General features: G+C 38.9%; 1 protein-coding gene across 1 annotated transcript in view; it reads right to left on the reverse strand.

Moving 5' to 3' along the window:
- Positions 1-18987, reverse strand: part of PDCD6 (programmed cell death 6) — a 35566-nt gene extending 16579 nt beyond the window's left edge. Inside the window, exons 1-2 of the mRNA XM_075212848.1 lie at positions 18856-18987; positions 1240-1301 (exon numbers count right to left, since the gene is read on the reverse strand). Coding sequence (XP_075068949.1) covers positions 1240-1301; positions 18856-18929 — 136 coding nt within the window. The 5' untranslated portion in view covers positions 18930-18987. The remainder of the gene's footprint in view (positions 1-1239; positions 1302-18855) is intronic.
- Positions 18988-19014: the final 27 nt, after the last annotated feature.

A 19014-nucleotide genomic window follows, 5' to 3' on the forward strand; every position in this document is an offset into this window, starting at 1 on the left:
AATAGGGAGCTCATGTTAAGGATATATCCCAGAGTTCGGCTACAGATTTACTTCCGCTGGCACACTGCCCAGATGTCAAGGGGGCATGGCTGTGCATGGTCTCCTATCACTGCAAGGAGAAGCTCAAGGAGGCAGGCGTCACTTGTATCTGTAGACAGTTTCATGATGTACTTCATGTGATCAGTTTATGGTGGAATTTGGGACTATGATTAAAGTCTTAACTTATGAAATTAATGTTCAAGTGACCCACCATCACATTAAGTCATATTTTGTGATGTTTTTTACACTGACCATTTGGGAATTAAATATTTGCTATCACACAGCATTTTTACACGTGAACACTAAACTACACACCACCATTACTATGATCTGGAAGGTTTCTCTCTGCAACCTACCAAATACTAAGGTGTCTGTGCAATACAGGAAATGCAACTCCCATCTTACTTGGAAAATAAAACAGACACTCTTCAAACTTGTTTTCTCTTAGACATGGGATCTACTGTGTAAGAATGGGCACAGTCTTGTTTTCTGAACTAACAGAACACTAATCACAGGTTGCTAAGCAGCACAGACAAATATTAAAGTTATATAGTTATAAAGTAAGAAGAACAACACAATGTACCTCTCAGTACTTTATGAAAACATATGTTGTCAGTCGTTTTACATTTCAAACACTAGACCATTTTACTTGTTGTGAACAAATTGAACAAAGAAAAAAAAAAAAAAAAAAAAAAAAGATCTGTTGCTGAAAAATTAAATGTAGAGTTTAACAACTTCTGTATTTCAATAAAACAAACAATCTTGTGTGTCTTATACTAGAGAGTTGTGTGATATCACAATTGGCTGCTATTACATTGACCTTAGTGTGTGTGTGTGTGTGTGTGTGTGTGTGTGTGTGTGTGTGTGTGTGTGTGTGTGTGTGTGTGTGTGTGTGTGTGTGTGTTAGGAAATTTAGACTGTAAGCTCCAATGAAGCAGGGACTGATGTGAGTGAGTTCTTTGTAAAGCACTGCAGAATTGGTGGCGATATATAAATAGCGATGATGGTATCACAACTCATTTGGTTTGGCAACAAATTAAATTTTCTATTCTAGTATTACTTTACGCCTTTGAGAGCTTTACGAAAATAGTTGTTTCTATCGTTAGTGGCAATACACACATAAAAGCTAAACTAAAAAAACAAAACAAATATAAGATTATATTTCTAAGCCTTATGCATTTTTATGCATACATTTCTTACCATTGGATAAAGCTTGCTGGAGTTCTACATCAGATATAACACCACTGTTGTCTGTGTCCACCCTGTAAGGGGGGAAAAAAGAAAAAAAAAAAAGAAAGCTTGTCAATTGTAGACTACAAAAAAACAACAACTAAACTTTAGTAGCTAAATAATACACAAACCAGTGTATTGTTATATTATACATAAACATAATCACCCACACATACACTGATCAGCCACATTGAAACCATTGACAAGTGAAGTGAAAAAGATGGATTATGGTTACAATGGCACCTGTCAAGAGAATTGCGACAGAATGGACCGCCTATGCCACCCTGTCTATTGTTGCTGGGAACCGACAGCTTACTTTGCCACCGTTCCCTTTCGCTATCCCAAATGCACCCTCTAATCTAACTGCAGTAGGAGGGGCTTACAAATGCTGCCACCACTGGACTCCTTATGGGCATCCAGTACCAGGTTCCTTCTGGGTAACTCTCACTGCTAGGGTACCCCCCTCGCTGGTACCACTGACCTCTTCCTACGGATCAGGATTGCTGTGGATGGATCCCCCCTGGCCTATCACATTGGCCAGAGCTGCTGGGTAGCGGGCAGAGCGGTGGTGCTGGGAAGCTGGGTCCAAACCTCAGACAGCTGGAAACGGATTACATTTGGAGTCTCATCTCTAGGTCACAGGATTTTCAGGATGGAAGATGTTTTCAAGTAGGTCTTTGAAGCAAGTGATGTTTTTTTGCAGTCACACTGATTGAAGGTACCAGTGATCAGGTCAAATGGAACAAGAATGGTGATGCATTTCAGTGTACAAGGTCTTCCTTTTTATACAGTTTGGACACAGCCTCACAGGTTATGCCAGCCCCCTGAGGTCTGAGTTATTATTAGTATCAGGATACAATATATATTTCCCAAACATGGATTTACATGCATTGCAAAGCTAACAATATTTACACTAATTTGTTATGTGCTAAAACTTGATGCTTGCATTATCTGAAATGCAGCCACGCCAGACAGCCAGGCAGAGGCCCCTTGCTGGGTACACAGGCTAAACAGGTGTTTGTCACTTCACATAAAGACTTACTTAGCATTTCCTGCTATCAGCAAACAGACTTCCTCTAGCAAAGTTACAAACCCAAACAATGACACTTTCATACAAAACACATCCCAATGTAACACAATAAGTGCATTTCAAATTATACATAAGTTATTTATCAGTGATCTAGTCACAAGAATACATTAGGCAGCAAGCCAACAGTCACTTCTTGAAGTTGATGTGTTGAAAGCAGGAAAAATGAGCAAACATAATGATCTAAACTAATTTGATAAGGGCCAAATTGTGATGGTTAGACAACTGGTCAGACCATCTCCAAAACAGCAGATTGTGTGGGGTGATCCCAGTATGCACTAGTTAGTACCTAATAAAAGTGTTCCAAAGAAGGACAAGAGTCTACAATGAGCATGTTAGTGCCAGAACTCGGAGCAATAGAAGTGGTCTGGTCTGATGAATAGCTTTCTCATTCACAACATGTGAACGACTGGGTGTGTGTGCACGCCGCTTACCTAGAGAAGAGATGGCCCAGGGATGCACTATAGGAAAAAGGCACCCAGCGGAGGCAGTGTGATGCTCTGGGCAATGTTCTGCTGGGAAACCTTAGTTCCTGGCATTCATATGGATGGTATTTTGACATGTACAACCTTCCTAGACATTGTTGCAGATCAAGTACACCCCTTCATGACAATGGCATTCCCTGATGGCACTGGCCTCTTTCAGCAGGATAATGTGATCTGCCACAATGCAAGAATTGTTCAGGAATGGTATGAGGAACATGAAAGAGTTCATGGTGTTAACTTGGCCTCCAAATTCCCCAGATCTCAATCCGCATCTGTGGGTTGTTCTGGAAAAACAAGTCCAAACCACGGAGGCCCGAGCTCGCATACAGAACTTGAAAGGATCTGCTCCTCAAGTCCTCTTTCAGAGGTCTTGTGGAGTCCACACCTCGACGGATCAGAGTTGTTTTGGGGGCACGATGGAAGATGAATTGAATGTGAATAATTGTCATGGCTGTAGAGTAACACAGGAGCATTTGGATCTTGATGACATCACTGCGTAAAGCAGCAGGTTTTAGTCTGATTATAAGCAAAGAGAGTAGTTGAACATGCCACCTAATAATGTGTTTTGGTTGCAGGATGTCTGAAAGTTGCACTGACGAAGGGATACCAAGTGTTAAAGTAATAATTTAATTTCTTCAGCAAAAGAAACTTTAAGAATAAAATTATATCATTGTTTATTTACAAAAGAAAAGCTTGCGCTGTGATAATATCACTCTCATTTTCAGTCTCTGAAAACTCTGGTCTCCCACACCAGTCAATTACTTCTAGTACCAGCAAAAGTAGGTTGTACTACAATTTACAAATGTCATATTACAATTGGCTGAGAAGGTATATAGGCGTATCTTGATCCTTTTGGCTCCCCTGGATTTAATGGAGATTTTGGAGAAATTCTTGCAACTCTTTGTTCACCATCTCCAATTAGAAACATCTGTTCTTTGAATTAACTCCTTCATTCCTGTTCATATCCCTCTCATCAGCTCACACGCAAGGATCCATAATACATAATAAAACCACATCAAATATAAAAATGATACACTAAAATAAGATAAAACAATGTATATATGTTCATGTTAATAAATTGGCTTCATCCAAAATAAAACCTCTTTGACACAAGCCAAGTTTTGGCAGTAATACAAGGTCAGAAAGGTTTGAGCCTTGGGAGTGCTATCCGGAAGAAATTAAATTTTTTAGACTAGATTTCAGGTGTAAAATTAGGTGCCAACAAATATATCGGCTTATCATCTGTATATAGATGACATTTGAGACCAAAGCAGCTGATGAGTTCTCCATGAGATAGAGATGACAGATGTGGTCTAAAGCTGGGTACACACTACACAGTTTTCATTCAATAATCGGCTAAATCAGCCGACATACGACCGCTCGTTCAAAAGTCAGGTCAGTGTGTGCAAAGACACGATGGTCGAAAGTCTGCCCAAATGGACGATTGTCGCCTCATTTGGTTGGTCGTACGTTTAATATTTTCGTTCCAATCTCGTTTCCGTTGTGTAGTGTGTATAAACTTCCGACCGATCCACAACAGTGAGTACGAAATTACAGCCACGACAACATGGCTGTAAAAAGTCGCTAAAGGGACATCCGCTCTTCCCTTTATCGTCCTAAACAAGGCTAGTGTGTATGCAGCCCATGGACCGAGCGATTGGACCATCGATCGCATGTAAAATCGCTTGGCATAAAAAGTTGGTCGAAATACCCAGCTTAAGACATGAACCATGGGGAACACCGAGATAAAAAAAATGGACAATTAAATAGGTTTGTGGAAGGCCATCAAGAAACACAGATTGCTGCTAGTAAGGCCATTGCTTGCTGTGCGGAAGGGTGTACAGTCATTTACATTACACAATTGGATGGCTTAGTGGTTAGTGCCTCTGCCTCACAGCGCTTGGGTCATGAGATTCCCGACCAAAGCCTTATATGTGTGGCATTGGTATGTTCTCCCCATGTTTGTGTGGGTTTCCTCCCACGCTCTAAAAACATAGTAATCTGATAAGTGTGTGTGTGTGTGTGTGTTAGGGAATTTAAACCGGAAGCTCCAATGGGGCAGGGACAAATATCTTATATCCAGTGCTGTGGAATTAGAGGCACTTTATAAATAAATGATGATGAAAAGGATCAGCTTAGAGGTATCATATCTTATTATACTTTCAGTGAAACATTTTGGCTGAAAAGAATATTTCTAGGCGCACTTTAAAGCTTTTGATTTTCTTTTTTCATTGGGCAGGCAAACAAATAAAAGTGCCATGTGTAATAAATGCCCTCCTCATTTATGTCTAATTTTATCTAATGAGGCTAAAACTGAGCAGTACTTTAGAATAAAAAAATGTATTTATTTTTTTTGTTGTTGTTTTTTTTTTTAAGTGGTAGGTTGGACTTTTGATGCAACATGTATATTTTCTAGATTGCATTCCTCCCTGCAATCTTAGATGCGCTTCTAGTTCGTAAAAGAGTTTCCAGAGAGCAGACTATCTAGGTGCAATAGTGCAAAACCACAGCCTACTGTCTCTCATAGCCTTTACTAAAGAATAGAAAGAGCATGTTGACAATTTTCAAATTCCCTTTCCAACACAAAACAAAAAAAGGGGGGCGCGCATTTAGGGCCTGTTTCATTAAGGCATACATTTTTTAGAAACGCACATAAAATCAGGCATAGGCACATCCGTATTCCATGCCGATGCAAATATATGCCCGCTGATGAATACGGGTCAAGGTACAGTCATGGTTAAAAAATTGAGAATGACACAAGTATTAGTCTCACAAAGTTTGCTGCTTCTGTGTTTTTAGACCTTTTTGTCAGATGTTGCTATGGTATACTGAAGTAAAATTACAAGCATTTCATAAGTGTCAAAGGCTTTTACTGACAATTACATTAAGTTTATGCAAAGAGTCAATATTTGCAGTGTTGACCCTTCTTTTTGAAGACCACTGCAATTCGCACTGGCATGTTGTCAATGAACTTCTGAGCAACATATTGACTGATGGCCGCCCATTCTTGCATAATCAATGCTTGGAGTTTGTCAGAATTTGTGTGTTTTTGTTTGTCCACTCACCTCTTGAGGATTGACCACAAATACTCAATGGGATTCAGGTCTGGGGAGTTTCCTGGCCATGGACCCAAAATTTCAATACTTTGATCCCTGAGCCACTTAGTTGTCACTTTTGCTTTATGACACTGTGCTCCATCATGCTGGAAAAGGCATTGTTCATCACCAAACTATTCTTGGATGGTTGGGAGAGGTTGCACTTGGAGGATGTTTTGGTACCATACTTTATTCATGGCTGTGCTCTTAAACAAAATTGTGAGTGAGCCCACTCCCTTGGCTGAGAACCAACCCCACACATGAATGGTCTCAGGATGCTTTACTGTTGGCACGACACAGGACTTATGGTAGTTGTGACAGGATGGACCACCTATGCTACCCTGTCTGTTGTTGCTGGGAACCGGCTGGGCTTACTTTGTCACCGTCCCCTTTCATTATTCCGAATACGTCCCTCCTGCCGCAATAAGAGGGGCCTGATGCCAGCACTGGACTCCTTTATGGCATCCAGAACCACGTTCCTTCTGGGTAACCGTCGCTGCTAGTGTACTCCCGTGCTGGTACACTTGGGCTTTTACTCCTGACCGCTTACTATGGTTCAGGGTGCTGTGAATGGATCCTCCCTGGCCTATCACACTGGCCAGAGCTGCTGGGTAGCGGCAGAGCGGTTGTACTGGAGAGCTGGGTCCAAACCTCAGACACCCGGAAACGGATTAGATTTTGGGTCTAATCTGTAGGTCACAGCATTACAGCAATATTCAAAAAGTTGTTAAGCAGGGACTTGAAGCAAAGAGTGATGTTTTATTTCGCTCAGGTCTCCTGACAAGGATCTTTCGACTGGTATTAGTGGTCAGGTCAGATGGAACATCAGAATGATACATGTCAGTTTACTTTTTTATACAGTTCTGGACACAGCCTCACAGACTATTTTTAGAATCAGGATGCAATTTGTTTTCCCAAACATGGATTTACATGCAATGCAAAGCTAACAATATTTACGCTCATCTGTGATATCCTAAAACCTTGCTGTGATTTCCTGCATCTTCATTTGGACACAGTGGACATCTGACAGCAAGTCTAGTTACCCCTTCCTTTCCCTTAAGTGGTACTGGACACTCACATCAAAAGGTCTAATCAACATGAGATTAGCATGGGTGCTTTCTTCCAACAGTTGCAGAAAACACATTTCTTCCAAAGAAAAAAATTCCACAAGAAAAGTTGCAAACCCCAAACAAGGCATTTCCTTACACCAAGATATACAAAAGGCTTTCTAAACAAAGGCTTATTGTATCAGATATATACCTCAGAAATAATGCATTTTCTCTAGCAAGGTTGTGTAACAAAATAAAATAAATTTTATTGCAGTCAACCAGAAGAATCTATGTGATGTTGAATTCTTTTGTGTCAAAAAAGATAAAAGTACTATAGGAGTGACACCTTTATTGGCTAACTAAAAGAAATGTTTACACTTGCTAGCTTTCAGAGCACAGCGGCCCCTTCATCAGGCATGTTTACAAATGAATGACTGAGAAAAGGCACAGCATTTAAGAGATGTTACATCAAGCAATTTGGGGAGGGGGGGGGGGGGGGGATACATTATAAAGATAAGCTAAACGAATAAAACGAAGGTTTTTGTTATGGATGGAAGAGTGAAAGTCCTAAGAGTTCAGATATCTGGGGGTAAATGTATCAAGCTGAGAGTTTTCCGGCAGGTTTAAAAAACCAATCAGATTCTAGCTATCATTTGTTTACTACATTCTACAAAATGACAGCTAGAATCTGATTGGTTGCTATAGGCAACATCTCCACTTTTCAAACCCGCCGGAAAACTCTCAGCTTGATACATTTACCCCCTGGAGTCACTTTGCTGTGGGGTGTGAAGTGTGTCCATGTAGTGGGTCATAAATTCAGGTGTTTGGTTGAGTCCTTGAGTAACCAACTGGAATGTTCTTATCAGCTTGAGTTCCCAGACTTATCTCTCCCTGTATTTTTTTTTAAAAAAAAAATCAGTATTAAGACTCTTAAGTTCGGAGGTTGTTTGTGTGAAAGGAGAGGTAAATCTGGGAATATTTCCTTCAGTCTATTGTCTTTCTGAAATATGGGCTGAAGATCAGCAGCAATTTTCTCCAAGATGTTCATGTGGGGATTTTAAGTGACCATTAGGGGCACCCTGCTTTTGTCCTCTTTGTGTTTGTAATCCAGGAGGCTTCTCCCCTGGTGTTCTTGTGGCTCTGTTCATCTATAACTACTTCACAACTATTGAATCTCTCTCCTTAAAGTTCTTGATGATCCGATAAATGGTTGATTTAGGTGCAATCTTACTAGCAGCAATATCTTTGTCTGTGAAGCCCTTTTTGTACAAAGCAATGATGACTGCATGTGTTCCCTTGCAGGTAACCATGGTTAACAGAGGAAGAACAATTATTTCAAGCTTCCAGTCTGTTATTCTAACTTAATCAGCATGACAGAGTGATTTCCAGTCTTGTCCTCATCAACACTCTCACCTGTGTTAACGAAAGAATCAATGACCTGATGCCAGCCGGTCCTTTTATGGCAGGGCTGAAATGCACTGGGAATGTTGTTTTTGGGATAAAGGTCATTGTCATGGCAAAGAGGGACTTTGAAATTAATTGAATCTGATCGCTCTACATGACATTCTGGAGTATATGCAAATTGCCATCATAAAAGCTTAAGCAGCAGACTTTGTGAGCAATAATATTTGTGTTATTCTCAAAAATTTTGGCCATGACTGTACACTCTGCTTTAATAGACAATACACTGCCTAATATGTACAATACATGTGTGGAATATAAAGTCCCAAAATAATGCAGCAAAAAATAAAATATCAAATTAATGTCACCTGTTAATAATATAGTTATTAATGACAAACCATTAAAAAAAGTTTCTCTCAATAAGATAAATGTATTATGAAGTTATGAATGTCTACTACATAAAATGCAATTTACAGTTGCTTCTGATTGCGCACACACACATTCTAGCATGCATACGCGGCCGTCATAACTAGCAACTGACCACTAGTGCAGAGTTGTAGCTGATGCAAGTCTATTGCAACTCACGATAATTGAACATTGCCGCCTTCTCTGGCATATGGTTTGGCTCTGGGCAATTTTACTTAAAATACAGCATGTATTGGCTTTTACACTACTGAATGTTCATCACAGCAGGTTGAATAAAGTTACTGTACGTTTTACTAAAAAAAACAAAAACAAAAAAACAAACGATATTGAAACAGCCCCTCCTGCCAAATAAAATTTGTATGATATTACCCAAATATATATATATATATATATATATATATATATATATATATATATATATATATATATATATATATATATATATATATATATATATATATACACACACACACACACACACACACACACTACCATTTGTATGATAATGCTACTTGAGAATTACTTTTTAGCAAGTGATTGCAAAAGTACTATGCTCACTTAAATGATAAAATACACCCTGATCAAGGGAACCAACATTTTCTCTAAGCAATGCCAATAAGAATATTAATAGTTATTTAGTTAAAAACACCTTCTCCCAATGAGACTCAAAGCATTTCACATTGTTGCCAGAGGAAAAAACACACAGAGTGAAAAACAAAGATAGGGCAATAGTAGGGATTGAACCCACCAACAATAATTAATGTTCATGAGATTAAAGGTGTGCTTTCGACAACAGGTTAAACCGTTTTAGAACGGTTTGCAAATTGCAATGCATGTGAACTCCAAAAGACCATTGAGCTACACCTGATTGTGACATATTATATGTTGATTGGAATAGATGATTTGGAATAACGAAAGGGAACGGTGGCAAAGTAAGCCCAGCCGGTTCCCAGCGACAGCAGACAGGGTGGCATAGACAGTCCATCCTGTCACTATCTTCCATTTTCTTTTTACAACTCAACAGTAGTTGCTGAACAGCAACTATTATTAATCTCCAGCAGGAGATTAATGATAGATTAAGTCATTTTAAGTCATAGATTAAGCCATTTTAAATCAAAGGTGGTTCATCTTAGTTTGCCCTCACCAAGTCACTAACGTGGCCCACTCCATCTCTTTCAAGTTGTCTGGACAAGTTAATAAGTATTTGAGAACGCAGAGTTCACTTGATCTAATGTAATTATAATATTTAAAACTACACTTAGGGAAAGAACTATACATGCATTTATTTTATTTACTTACTTGTGGGGGTGTGGCAGTTTCCAACCCCCTCCCACTCCTTTGTAGGCTTACAGTTAGTAGTTAAAATGTGTCAGTATGCAGGGGATAGATGACTGCTAATCTCAGACATATAGAAAGTGCATAGGAATAGGTTTAAGTATACAGCTCTACGTATTACCGTTTATTTATATAGCAGGACGATATTACGCAGCTCTGTACAGACAATTTTAATATTTCATACAAAGTTAATGGAGTTTACTACATTGCTTTACACCAAATACTTAGCATTCCTTATCATACTGTCTTCCAGTAACAACTCACCAGACCTGCAATGATGTAAGGATACCTGTCTACACATGTACTGTACTGCAAAGTCCAATTCCCCATGGGCACAGCTAGGTGACAAAACTTGAGCATAAGATGTCCATATTCCCAGTTTCAGAATAAAACTGTATAACCAACAAAGAATACAAGACCCAATATATCATAGTGTGTCATACAAAACCATAAACAATCCAAAAGGTTATACAAACTGAGAAAGGTTTAGAATATATCCTTATCCCAAAATCAACTATAACCCAACAGTCACCAGAAGTAAAAACAAACCGTATTAAGAATTGTACACCAACTGTAAAAACAGGTTTAGTGTCAAGGCAGAGTATCACAAAACATCAATTTTAAAACAAGCAAGTTGAATGTGTGATCCACCCAAAATTCTACTTTCTTATTCCATTATGCATCAATTCCATTATGTAATGCCTACTCCTTCCAGGTGAGGTAAATGAATCCCTTAGAGTGAGTTAAATGGAAAAATCAGTATGTAATGGGGACTAAGGGATAAGTGGAGGAGTTGGGAGTTTGGGAACAGAAAAAACAAATATACATGAAAAAAATAAACGCTTTATAATGGTATAGAACATAATTATGGTTATATACACTAAGCTGTACTTTTTCTTTCCTACAATGTTAGAAATCGCACTAAATTGAAATGCCAACCACTGTCTGTTCATCAATATACAGTAAATGTGCTCAAGAACGTCTGGCTGAAAGTTATACACCCTGTTATATTCCACTTACTATGAAAAGGAGCAGTACAGTATGTATTAGCAGCATGCAGTTTAGCCCCACTTCTGCTAGCCAGTACAGATAATCTTTTATGCAACCATCAAGCAGGTTATTTAGTATTCATAAAACTTTCTCTACAAATGTTCCAAACCACTGAGTCTAAAAACTAACCACAATGTTTAGCAAAGATGTAACTATATTTAAACCATATTTTACTGGACTCTAGTTTACTCATGCTCCATTTAACTGTGCATATGCTTTGGTGGGGACATTTATCTTACTAATTATGGGAAATATGGTGTAATACATGTTTAGTTTGATCTGGATTTGGAAAAGAAATATAAAATTACTGCTGGTACCTAAATTAAGGGATTCCTATTTATTAATGTCAATAGACACACACCTTATCAGGCCCGTACATTTGACTAATGAGCTCCTGAATTCTACATTATGCTGACCACCCCTGCCTGGGGATGAAAAAAGTAGGAAAGTTTTGTGTACAGTTAGTGAGTAATATGCCCCTGTTTGCATATTAGCACACATCAGACTGTTTACAAAACAGATTTACTCAGTGTGAAGAGATCTCTTCTTATTGAGTAAAACAAGGGTACATCCATTTTTCAGCCCTCACAATATATTTCTTGATTATACCATCATGTAACATAGCTTAGGCCACAAGAGATCTTTGGATATTTCAATGGACATTGGGAGAGTAAACGTTAGAAACCAGTGGAAAATATCTCATCAGCCAGAGGCAGGGAAAAAAACAAACACCTATAAAAGACAACAATCATATAGGCACATGCACTAAACTGTAGACTTTATAACTACATGTCTCTAAGGTGTCCAATCCTCCATTGATAATACAGTTTTCTGTGCAGAATATCTTTCCTATTCCAGTAAGTTCCACTTAAAAGTGTAAAAAACAAAAAAAGTAAAAAGTATTACTATTAAAAGTAGTAGTCAGTTATTTGATAAATAAAATATATTAATAAACACCACTATGCTCTGAAATAAAATATGTGTAAGCAATCATATACCAGTCGCTAAACCAGATTGCCAGTCTCAAAAAAAGACCAAAAGAGTAAAAGAGAGGGATGCGCCACCATATATATGCAGTAAATAAAAATGGTATATCCTTAGATGACGGACTTTGTATAATAAAGATTTATTTTAGATTCCAAAGATGCATAGATAAAAATACATAGATATGTAATAAATATAATATAGTAAAATAAAGCAAATGAACCTAAAAATAGGTATTAGTGACTGTCCAGTACACTTAATAGCATAATAATCTCATGAGATAGATATGACAATGTGACATTACACATAAGTGCCTCTTACTGTGATAAAAATATATGGAGACATCACACTCTGAACATGAATAAAAGAAAGAAGGCTACAAATGGTTATCACAGTACACAGTATGAGGCACTTATGTGCCTTCTCTTTTTTTTTTTACTTTTTTTTTTAAGTTGTACATCTTATTTTTGAGCTCATACTCACATCCATACACAAGGTTTTATTTGTGGTTAATATCAATAGTCTTGCACCTTTTATTAGATTTTTTTACTTATACAGATAAGTCCGTCATCTAAGGATATACAATTTTTATTTTATGCATATATATCGTGGCGCATCCCACTCTTTTAGTTATTTGATAACAGAAGCATCATCTGCCGCTCATTAAGGGTGGGGCAGAAATGGAGAATGTGTCAATACACAGGGGAGAAGGGGGGGTGGCTTATTTTCTATGTGACGTGACCACATCCAATACATTTCTATAACCATAGGAACTGTAACAATGCCAAGAGGTATAACTCAATGGAAAAGAGGGTCCTCAGTTCTTGTAGTAAATTTTACATATTCTAAGCGGCAAATTCAAATCAGCGCAAGGTGGCTCTGAACATTTCCTGAATGTTCACATGCGCATATTGTCGGCTATAGCAGTAAGAAATCTTTGTTTGTTTTTCTGAGCACCGATGTGGGACGCAAAGAAAAAAAAGAGCGGAAATTTCTGTAAAAACTCAGATGCGTGTGTCTCTGTGGACTGATCCAGAGACACATCACGTTACCTCGCGCCGTACTGAATCTGCACCTTCAAATGAGTACTATCTCCCACTGTAGTCCATGAACACATTTATTGTGTTAGAGAGTTGAATAACAATTATGAATTCCTGTAATGTTGCTATCAAAACCTGCATGTATTGCAATATTATTCCAGTGCAAAAGTGGGCTTTCTGCTTCAGATTTGCATGCTTATCAGGACTTGTCACAACCAGGGTTTCCTCTGAATAGAGGAAGCAGTAACAAACTGTCCATTGTGGAGTCTAGTGATCTTAAGTTACACTACCTGGTCAGATGGCATTGCTACCATAAAATACATTACCTAAAAACAGAATGCAATTTAAAGGGGTACATTTTCCAACTTCATACAAAAATGCATGCATAATGGTTTATTTTTGTTACCAATGGATAAAACCACAAATAAGTTTAGGGCTACACATTGGATACAACTGTATTTACACAGCAGATATGTTGTTGTCTCATACACGGAAATCACACCGTGTGTGACCATAAAAAGCCCCTAACATCAACATATGTTTCAATTCAAATGTCAATAAAGATTAATAGAAAATATGCCTCTCTCACCTTGTGTGCAGGCTTTGTACAGACTCAGTAACTGTGTCACTAGGGTTGTGGCTTTTTGTTGTTTGGGTCTATAGAATATGGCCATATATGTGTATAGCCAAAGTCACTCTAAATCTGGCAGCTTAGTTAGTGGTCACATTAGAAGAAAAAACAAAAAAATAGAGCAATCTGCCTGAAAGACAATGCTGTCAAAAGCTGCCAACACATAGCTTGGTTGATGTGACCAAATTCTTCAAATAAAACTTACTATTAGTGTCAAGCCCAACCCTAAGTTGGATTTGATGCAGGGAGTTAGAAAATCAAATTGTCCAATGAGCCCAAGGAGCACATGTGTGAGGTTTTTGACAAACTCTTTAAAATTAGAGAAACATGCACAGAAAAAATGCATTGCATTCCAATCACAATGGACTATTTTAACATAATTGTAATTAAAGTTCTATAGTTTTGTAAATTATTAGCACAAAGACAGCAACTCATGGGGGACATGTATAAAAACATGCGCATTCTGAAGAAGTTGCTATAGCCCATAAGAACTAATCAAGATGTTCATTTGTTTGCGCTGCCCAACTCTCTGCTTTGTTCTAAAGAGATTTTATATTATGTATATATAAAACACAACCATGCATTTTGTTGTGTTTTTCTTAAATACAAGCATATATAACAGAATACACATCACTGGTTTAAGTCTAAAAGAAACTTCACTAAACAGTGATTTATTGACAGTAGATCTATATGAGTGGGTGTAACATGTATTAGTTTAGAGCATTTTGGAAAATCTGAATACTAAGTGTCAGTGTACTGTGAAGGGCTCATTTACAGTTAGGAACAAACCAATCTAAAGCGTGCATATGCAATTTCTTTTTGCATGCAGGAAAAATAGTGTATTTTTGCCTGTAGCACACATATACTGGGTAACCATTATTTATTATGTTATTTTTATACTGCAATTTAGAACTGGGACAAAGTCCCCACCTAACTCTAACTCTGCCTGCACATTTTAAAATCCCTCCCCAGTCGTGCTACATGCCAAGGTACAAAACTGCATCTTCTAGCTGGGTGTGCTCTCACATTTAAAAGAGGCTCTGTGTTAGGAAAAATATCATGTCAAACCACTTGTAGACAGATACTGCATCCTGTTGACTTTATATACACAATAGTACAGAATCTGTACCTTTGTTACTTACGTCTTGTTTTTTTGACAGTGTTTGCAAGTTTAAATATGATCTAGTCATCCAAACATTATAAAAAATCACATAACCCACTGAAGCAAATAAGTTGATCTCAACAAGTCTAATTCATATACAATAAACAGTAGGTAACAAATACTCTATATTACATTTTTTTTGCATGCTGGACTTTGACACTGGAAAGCTGAAATCAGACTTCTATGCCCTAATGTAGGGATGGGCCACTGGTGGCCCTGGAGCCGCACGTGGAAGTCTGAGCGTTCATCTGGGCCATGAATACCTTTCTGCTTTGATGTCAGATTTGTTTGTTATAGTATGCAACGCGTCTTTAAAATGCCTGCTAATATGTGATTACATATTTATCTCTTTCTTTGATTAAGTGCCCTGTTTTAACTTTTCACTGAGATTAAGCGTAATGTGCAGCCCTTTTGAAGGATAGAGAGCTAGCTGCCCATGCGGCCCTTCAAATGTATCAGGTTGCCCATCATTGTTTTAGTACATAGAACCTAACATACATATAATTATATTTCATAGTGTATGATTTCCCTTTATTTTCTGGAACTGGCAAAATTTATATTTCTGGGATTTAGTAATAAAATGTAGCAGTCATACAGTATTCAACTTACAATACGTGTCTCCTGATCACCCACTTATCATAGTTTTTTTTATACATGATAGTAAACGTCAATATTAGTTAATATCAAATAGTGTTAATGGGTGCTGATAAATTCACCTTATCCTCTGTTTTATGTTCCAATAGGACATATAAATATATATTATCCTGCACTCTGATCCCAAACACACTGCTAATCATATATTCATGCACTTCCCTAAGTGATAGGGTAGTGATGGGGTAGCCTTGTTGCCATTCACAGTAGTTTTTTTTAATTGTTGAGAGCTTAGCCTTGTAAAGAGATAATACCTTAAATGCACAGTAGGTGCCTTCATCACACACTGTATCATATATATATATATATATATATATATATATGTATATCTATATCGCCTACCTTGTCACAGCGTGGACCCTCTAGACACACACACACATTTCGTTGTGTCCTGCTTTTTCAGAAGATTAGCAACAGTTCCATCAGACACCCATATAAGTGTAGTGATCTTGTGACATACAATGATAGGTTTCTGACAATATACCTGGCCTGCATATTGATTTGGGCAGCATGTAAAGTGATCACATGCTATCCTAATCAGTGTGTGTATTTGTCTCTGTGCTGGTATTTTATGGTACTTCCCTTTCTAATATATGTGTGCATTTGTCAATGTGATATGTCGATTTCAGGAAAGAGGGTTAAAGGCAGATGGCCTGAAAAACCGCAATTTTCACTTTGCATTGGGATGGTGAAGAGAGGAGCTGGTTTCTTCAGAACGGCTCCTCTCTGTACCATTCTGCTGTGAGGTGACAAGTGCAGATGTATGAAGTATGCTTGTGAAGAAGGAGCAGCAGACACAGGAGAAACGGAGTCTGCTGACAGCGCTGGAACACGTGGAGCTGGAAGCTATGGGGTGTGTGCATTTCTGTGACTTGTTTGAGCACTGTATTGTAAAATTGTTTTGTGAAAAGGTTTTAAAATATACTGTTAGCTTGAATTTTGTTATTACATAACATTTTACACTATGTGCATAAGCAACAATTTGTGACTCATCTTTTCTTGCTATTTGCAGTAAACAAAACAAGTTATTGTTGCAGAATAATTTAAGTAATGTTTGTTTGCCCATGGATACAGAGCTGGATTAAAGCAGTGCCAGAAGGAGCATTGGCCCCCATGTACCCTCTCTCAGGGGGTCCCTAGTACCAGGTACTTCTGTCAGGAGCGGGTTGACGATAGGCCTCACGGGAGTTATCCCAGTAAGCTGATGGCCACCATCAAGTCCTCAGCAGATTATATATATATTATATATATATTAATATGCTGTCTGGTAGTGGGCCGCAACCCCAGGGACCTGCCCCCTCAATACATTTGTCTCGCAGATCAGCCCTGGTCTGACTGCCTCTAATCATAGTTGCCAATTCCACAAGCGGAATTGTTTTTATTTTGTTTTTTTAGGAGTTGTGGGGTTTCTATGGTGGTCACAGGTTGCAGGTTTTTCAGCTTTAAAACACTTTTTTTTTTAAAAAAAAAAAACAAAAAAACTTTATTGCCTGGTGTATAATAACGTGTCAGTGTAAAGGACGCTGCTGGTCTCTTAAGTGGGCGTGACCTCAGGTGTTGGTAGGTATAAGAGAGATAACGGGAGCTGCTTCGAGGTTACAGCTGCAAGACCAGCCTTCTGCCTAACAGCGCAGGTCCTGCCTTGGGTATAACAACAACTAGTTACCGGCCGTCTCGCTGTGAAGATGTTTGTACCGAGGGAACAGGAAAGCAAGAGACCCGGGGTAAAGAAAAGAGCACCTGGAGAGAACTTTATATCCAAAATTCAGTCTCCGTTATCTGACCCCTCTTCCACTATAACGGCTGACACCCCATTATTACAGCCTGCCCATATTCCCCACCTATCTTCCTCTAGCCCCGCAGAACCTCTTCCATCACACAGCGTATGCCCTGCAACCCCTCCTTTATCATCTGCCTCTTCTCCGGCCCATTTTACAGTACCCACCCATTGTGATGTCTCTGTCTTACCAACCTCCTTATTTCCTTAGTTACTGTTAACACCTGTCTCTGGTTGGGCCAGTTTATCAACATCTAGCTCCAGTGCCACACATATTTCAGCATCTGCTTCCTCTATTGCCCATTTTACAGTGCCCACCCCCTGTGATGTCACTGCCTCACCAAACCCCCTATCTTCTGCACCAGTGGTAATATCTATCCCCAGTGCAGCACATATTTCAATATCTGCCTCCTCATGTACATGTTTCAATATCTACCCCTTGTGGTGTCCCTGTCTCACCAGACTCACCATCTCCTGAGCTACTGCTAAAAACAGTCTCAGGTTGTACCAGTCTATCAACAACTACCTCCAGTACTACATAGATTTCAGAACCTGCCCTCCCTTGACAGCTCTCCTTCCTTCTGCCCATCTCTCAGCTTCAGCATCCTCTCCTGCCTCACTTTTATCATCTGTCTCTCATCCTGCACCTCCTTCTGAATCAGTGATATCCTCTGACCCTGCCCTTCCTTCTGTCTTAGAAGATGAACCCATCGTTTCTTTCAGCAAACTTCAGCGTTGGTCCCTCCTGGGGGAACCTGTCTGTGTTGTATGCAGTATATATGGAGAGTATATATGTAACCAGACAGAACATGATGTGTACAGTGATGAGTGTAAAACTAGGGATATATTACAGTGTGCAGGGAAAATAAACCCCTAAAGTGCAGCTATAACTCCTGAATCTTCATCTTTAGTTACTGTAACTGCAGAAAATGCTGCAGAACCCATTAGTATTATCTTGCTATTTGCATCCTAAATAAGAAATAATTAAAGTTTGGCTTTTTCGGTGCTTTTTTTTTAGAATTGTTTGGGCTTGTTTTTCATTTCAGTTATTTACCTCTCCTGAATTTTGACAATATGCTCTTAAGTTTAGACCAGAGGCCCCCTTAAGCCTGAGCCCAGCTCTGGCCGGATAGGCTATACATGCCCAGACATGGGATGGTCCTGCGCCTGCCTCTGATGACAATGACCATTCCCTCCTGTACTTTACTTGCGGTTTCTGTTGCCGAGGTGAACACAAATGACGCTATATGTGTCATTGGGATTACAGTACATCGTGTGGTTTTGGTTATACGGAGCAGTTTAAGGGTAAAATGCCAGAATAGGGACTACACGAGGCCACTGAAGATGACAGCATGATAGGATAACCATGGAGTAAATGCCGCCACTAGCGCTATATTACACACGGCCACTTACCGTCGGAAGACATTAAGTAGGAAGTTCTGGTCGGCGAAGTTAGCCGGGCGTTGCTGGTACTGGTTATAAGCCATCACCACAGATCTGTGCAGTGTGTGAGCTCCGATGTGCCAGGCAGTCTCTCTTCCTCCTATGTGTAGACAGCAGCGAAGTCTGCCC

Source organism: Mixophyes fleayi, chromosome 5 (assembly GCF_038048845.1).
Source record: "Mixophyes fleayi isolate aMixFle1 chromosome 5, aMixFle1.hap1, whole genome shotgun sequence".
In the NCBI taxonomy this organism is placed as follows: Eukaryota; Metazoa; Chordata; class Amphibia; order Anura; family Limnodynastidae; genus Mixophyes; species Mixophyes fleayi.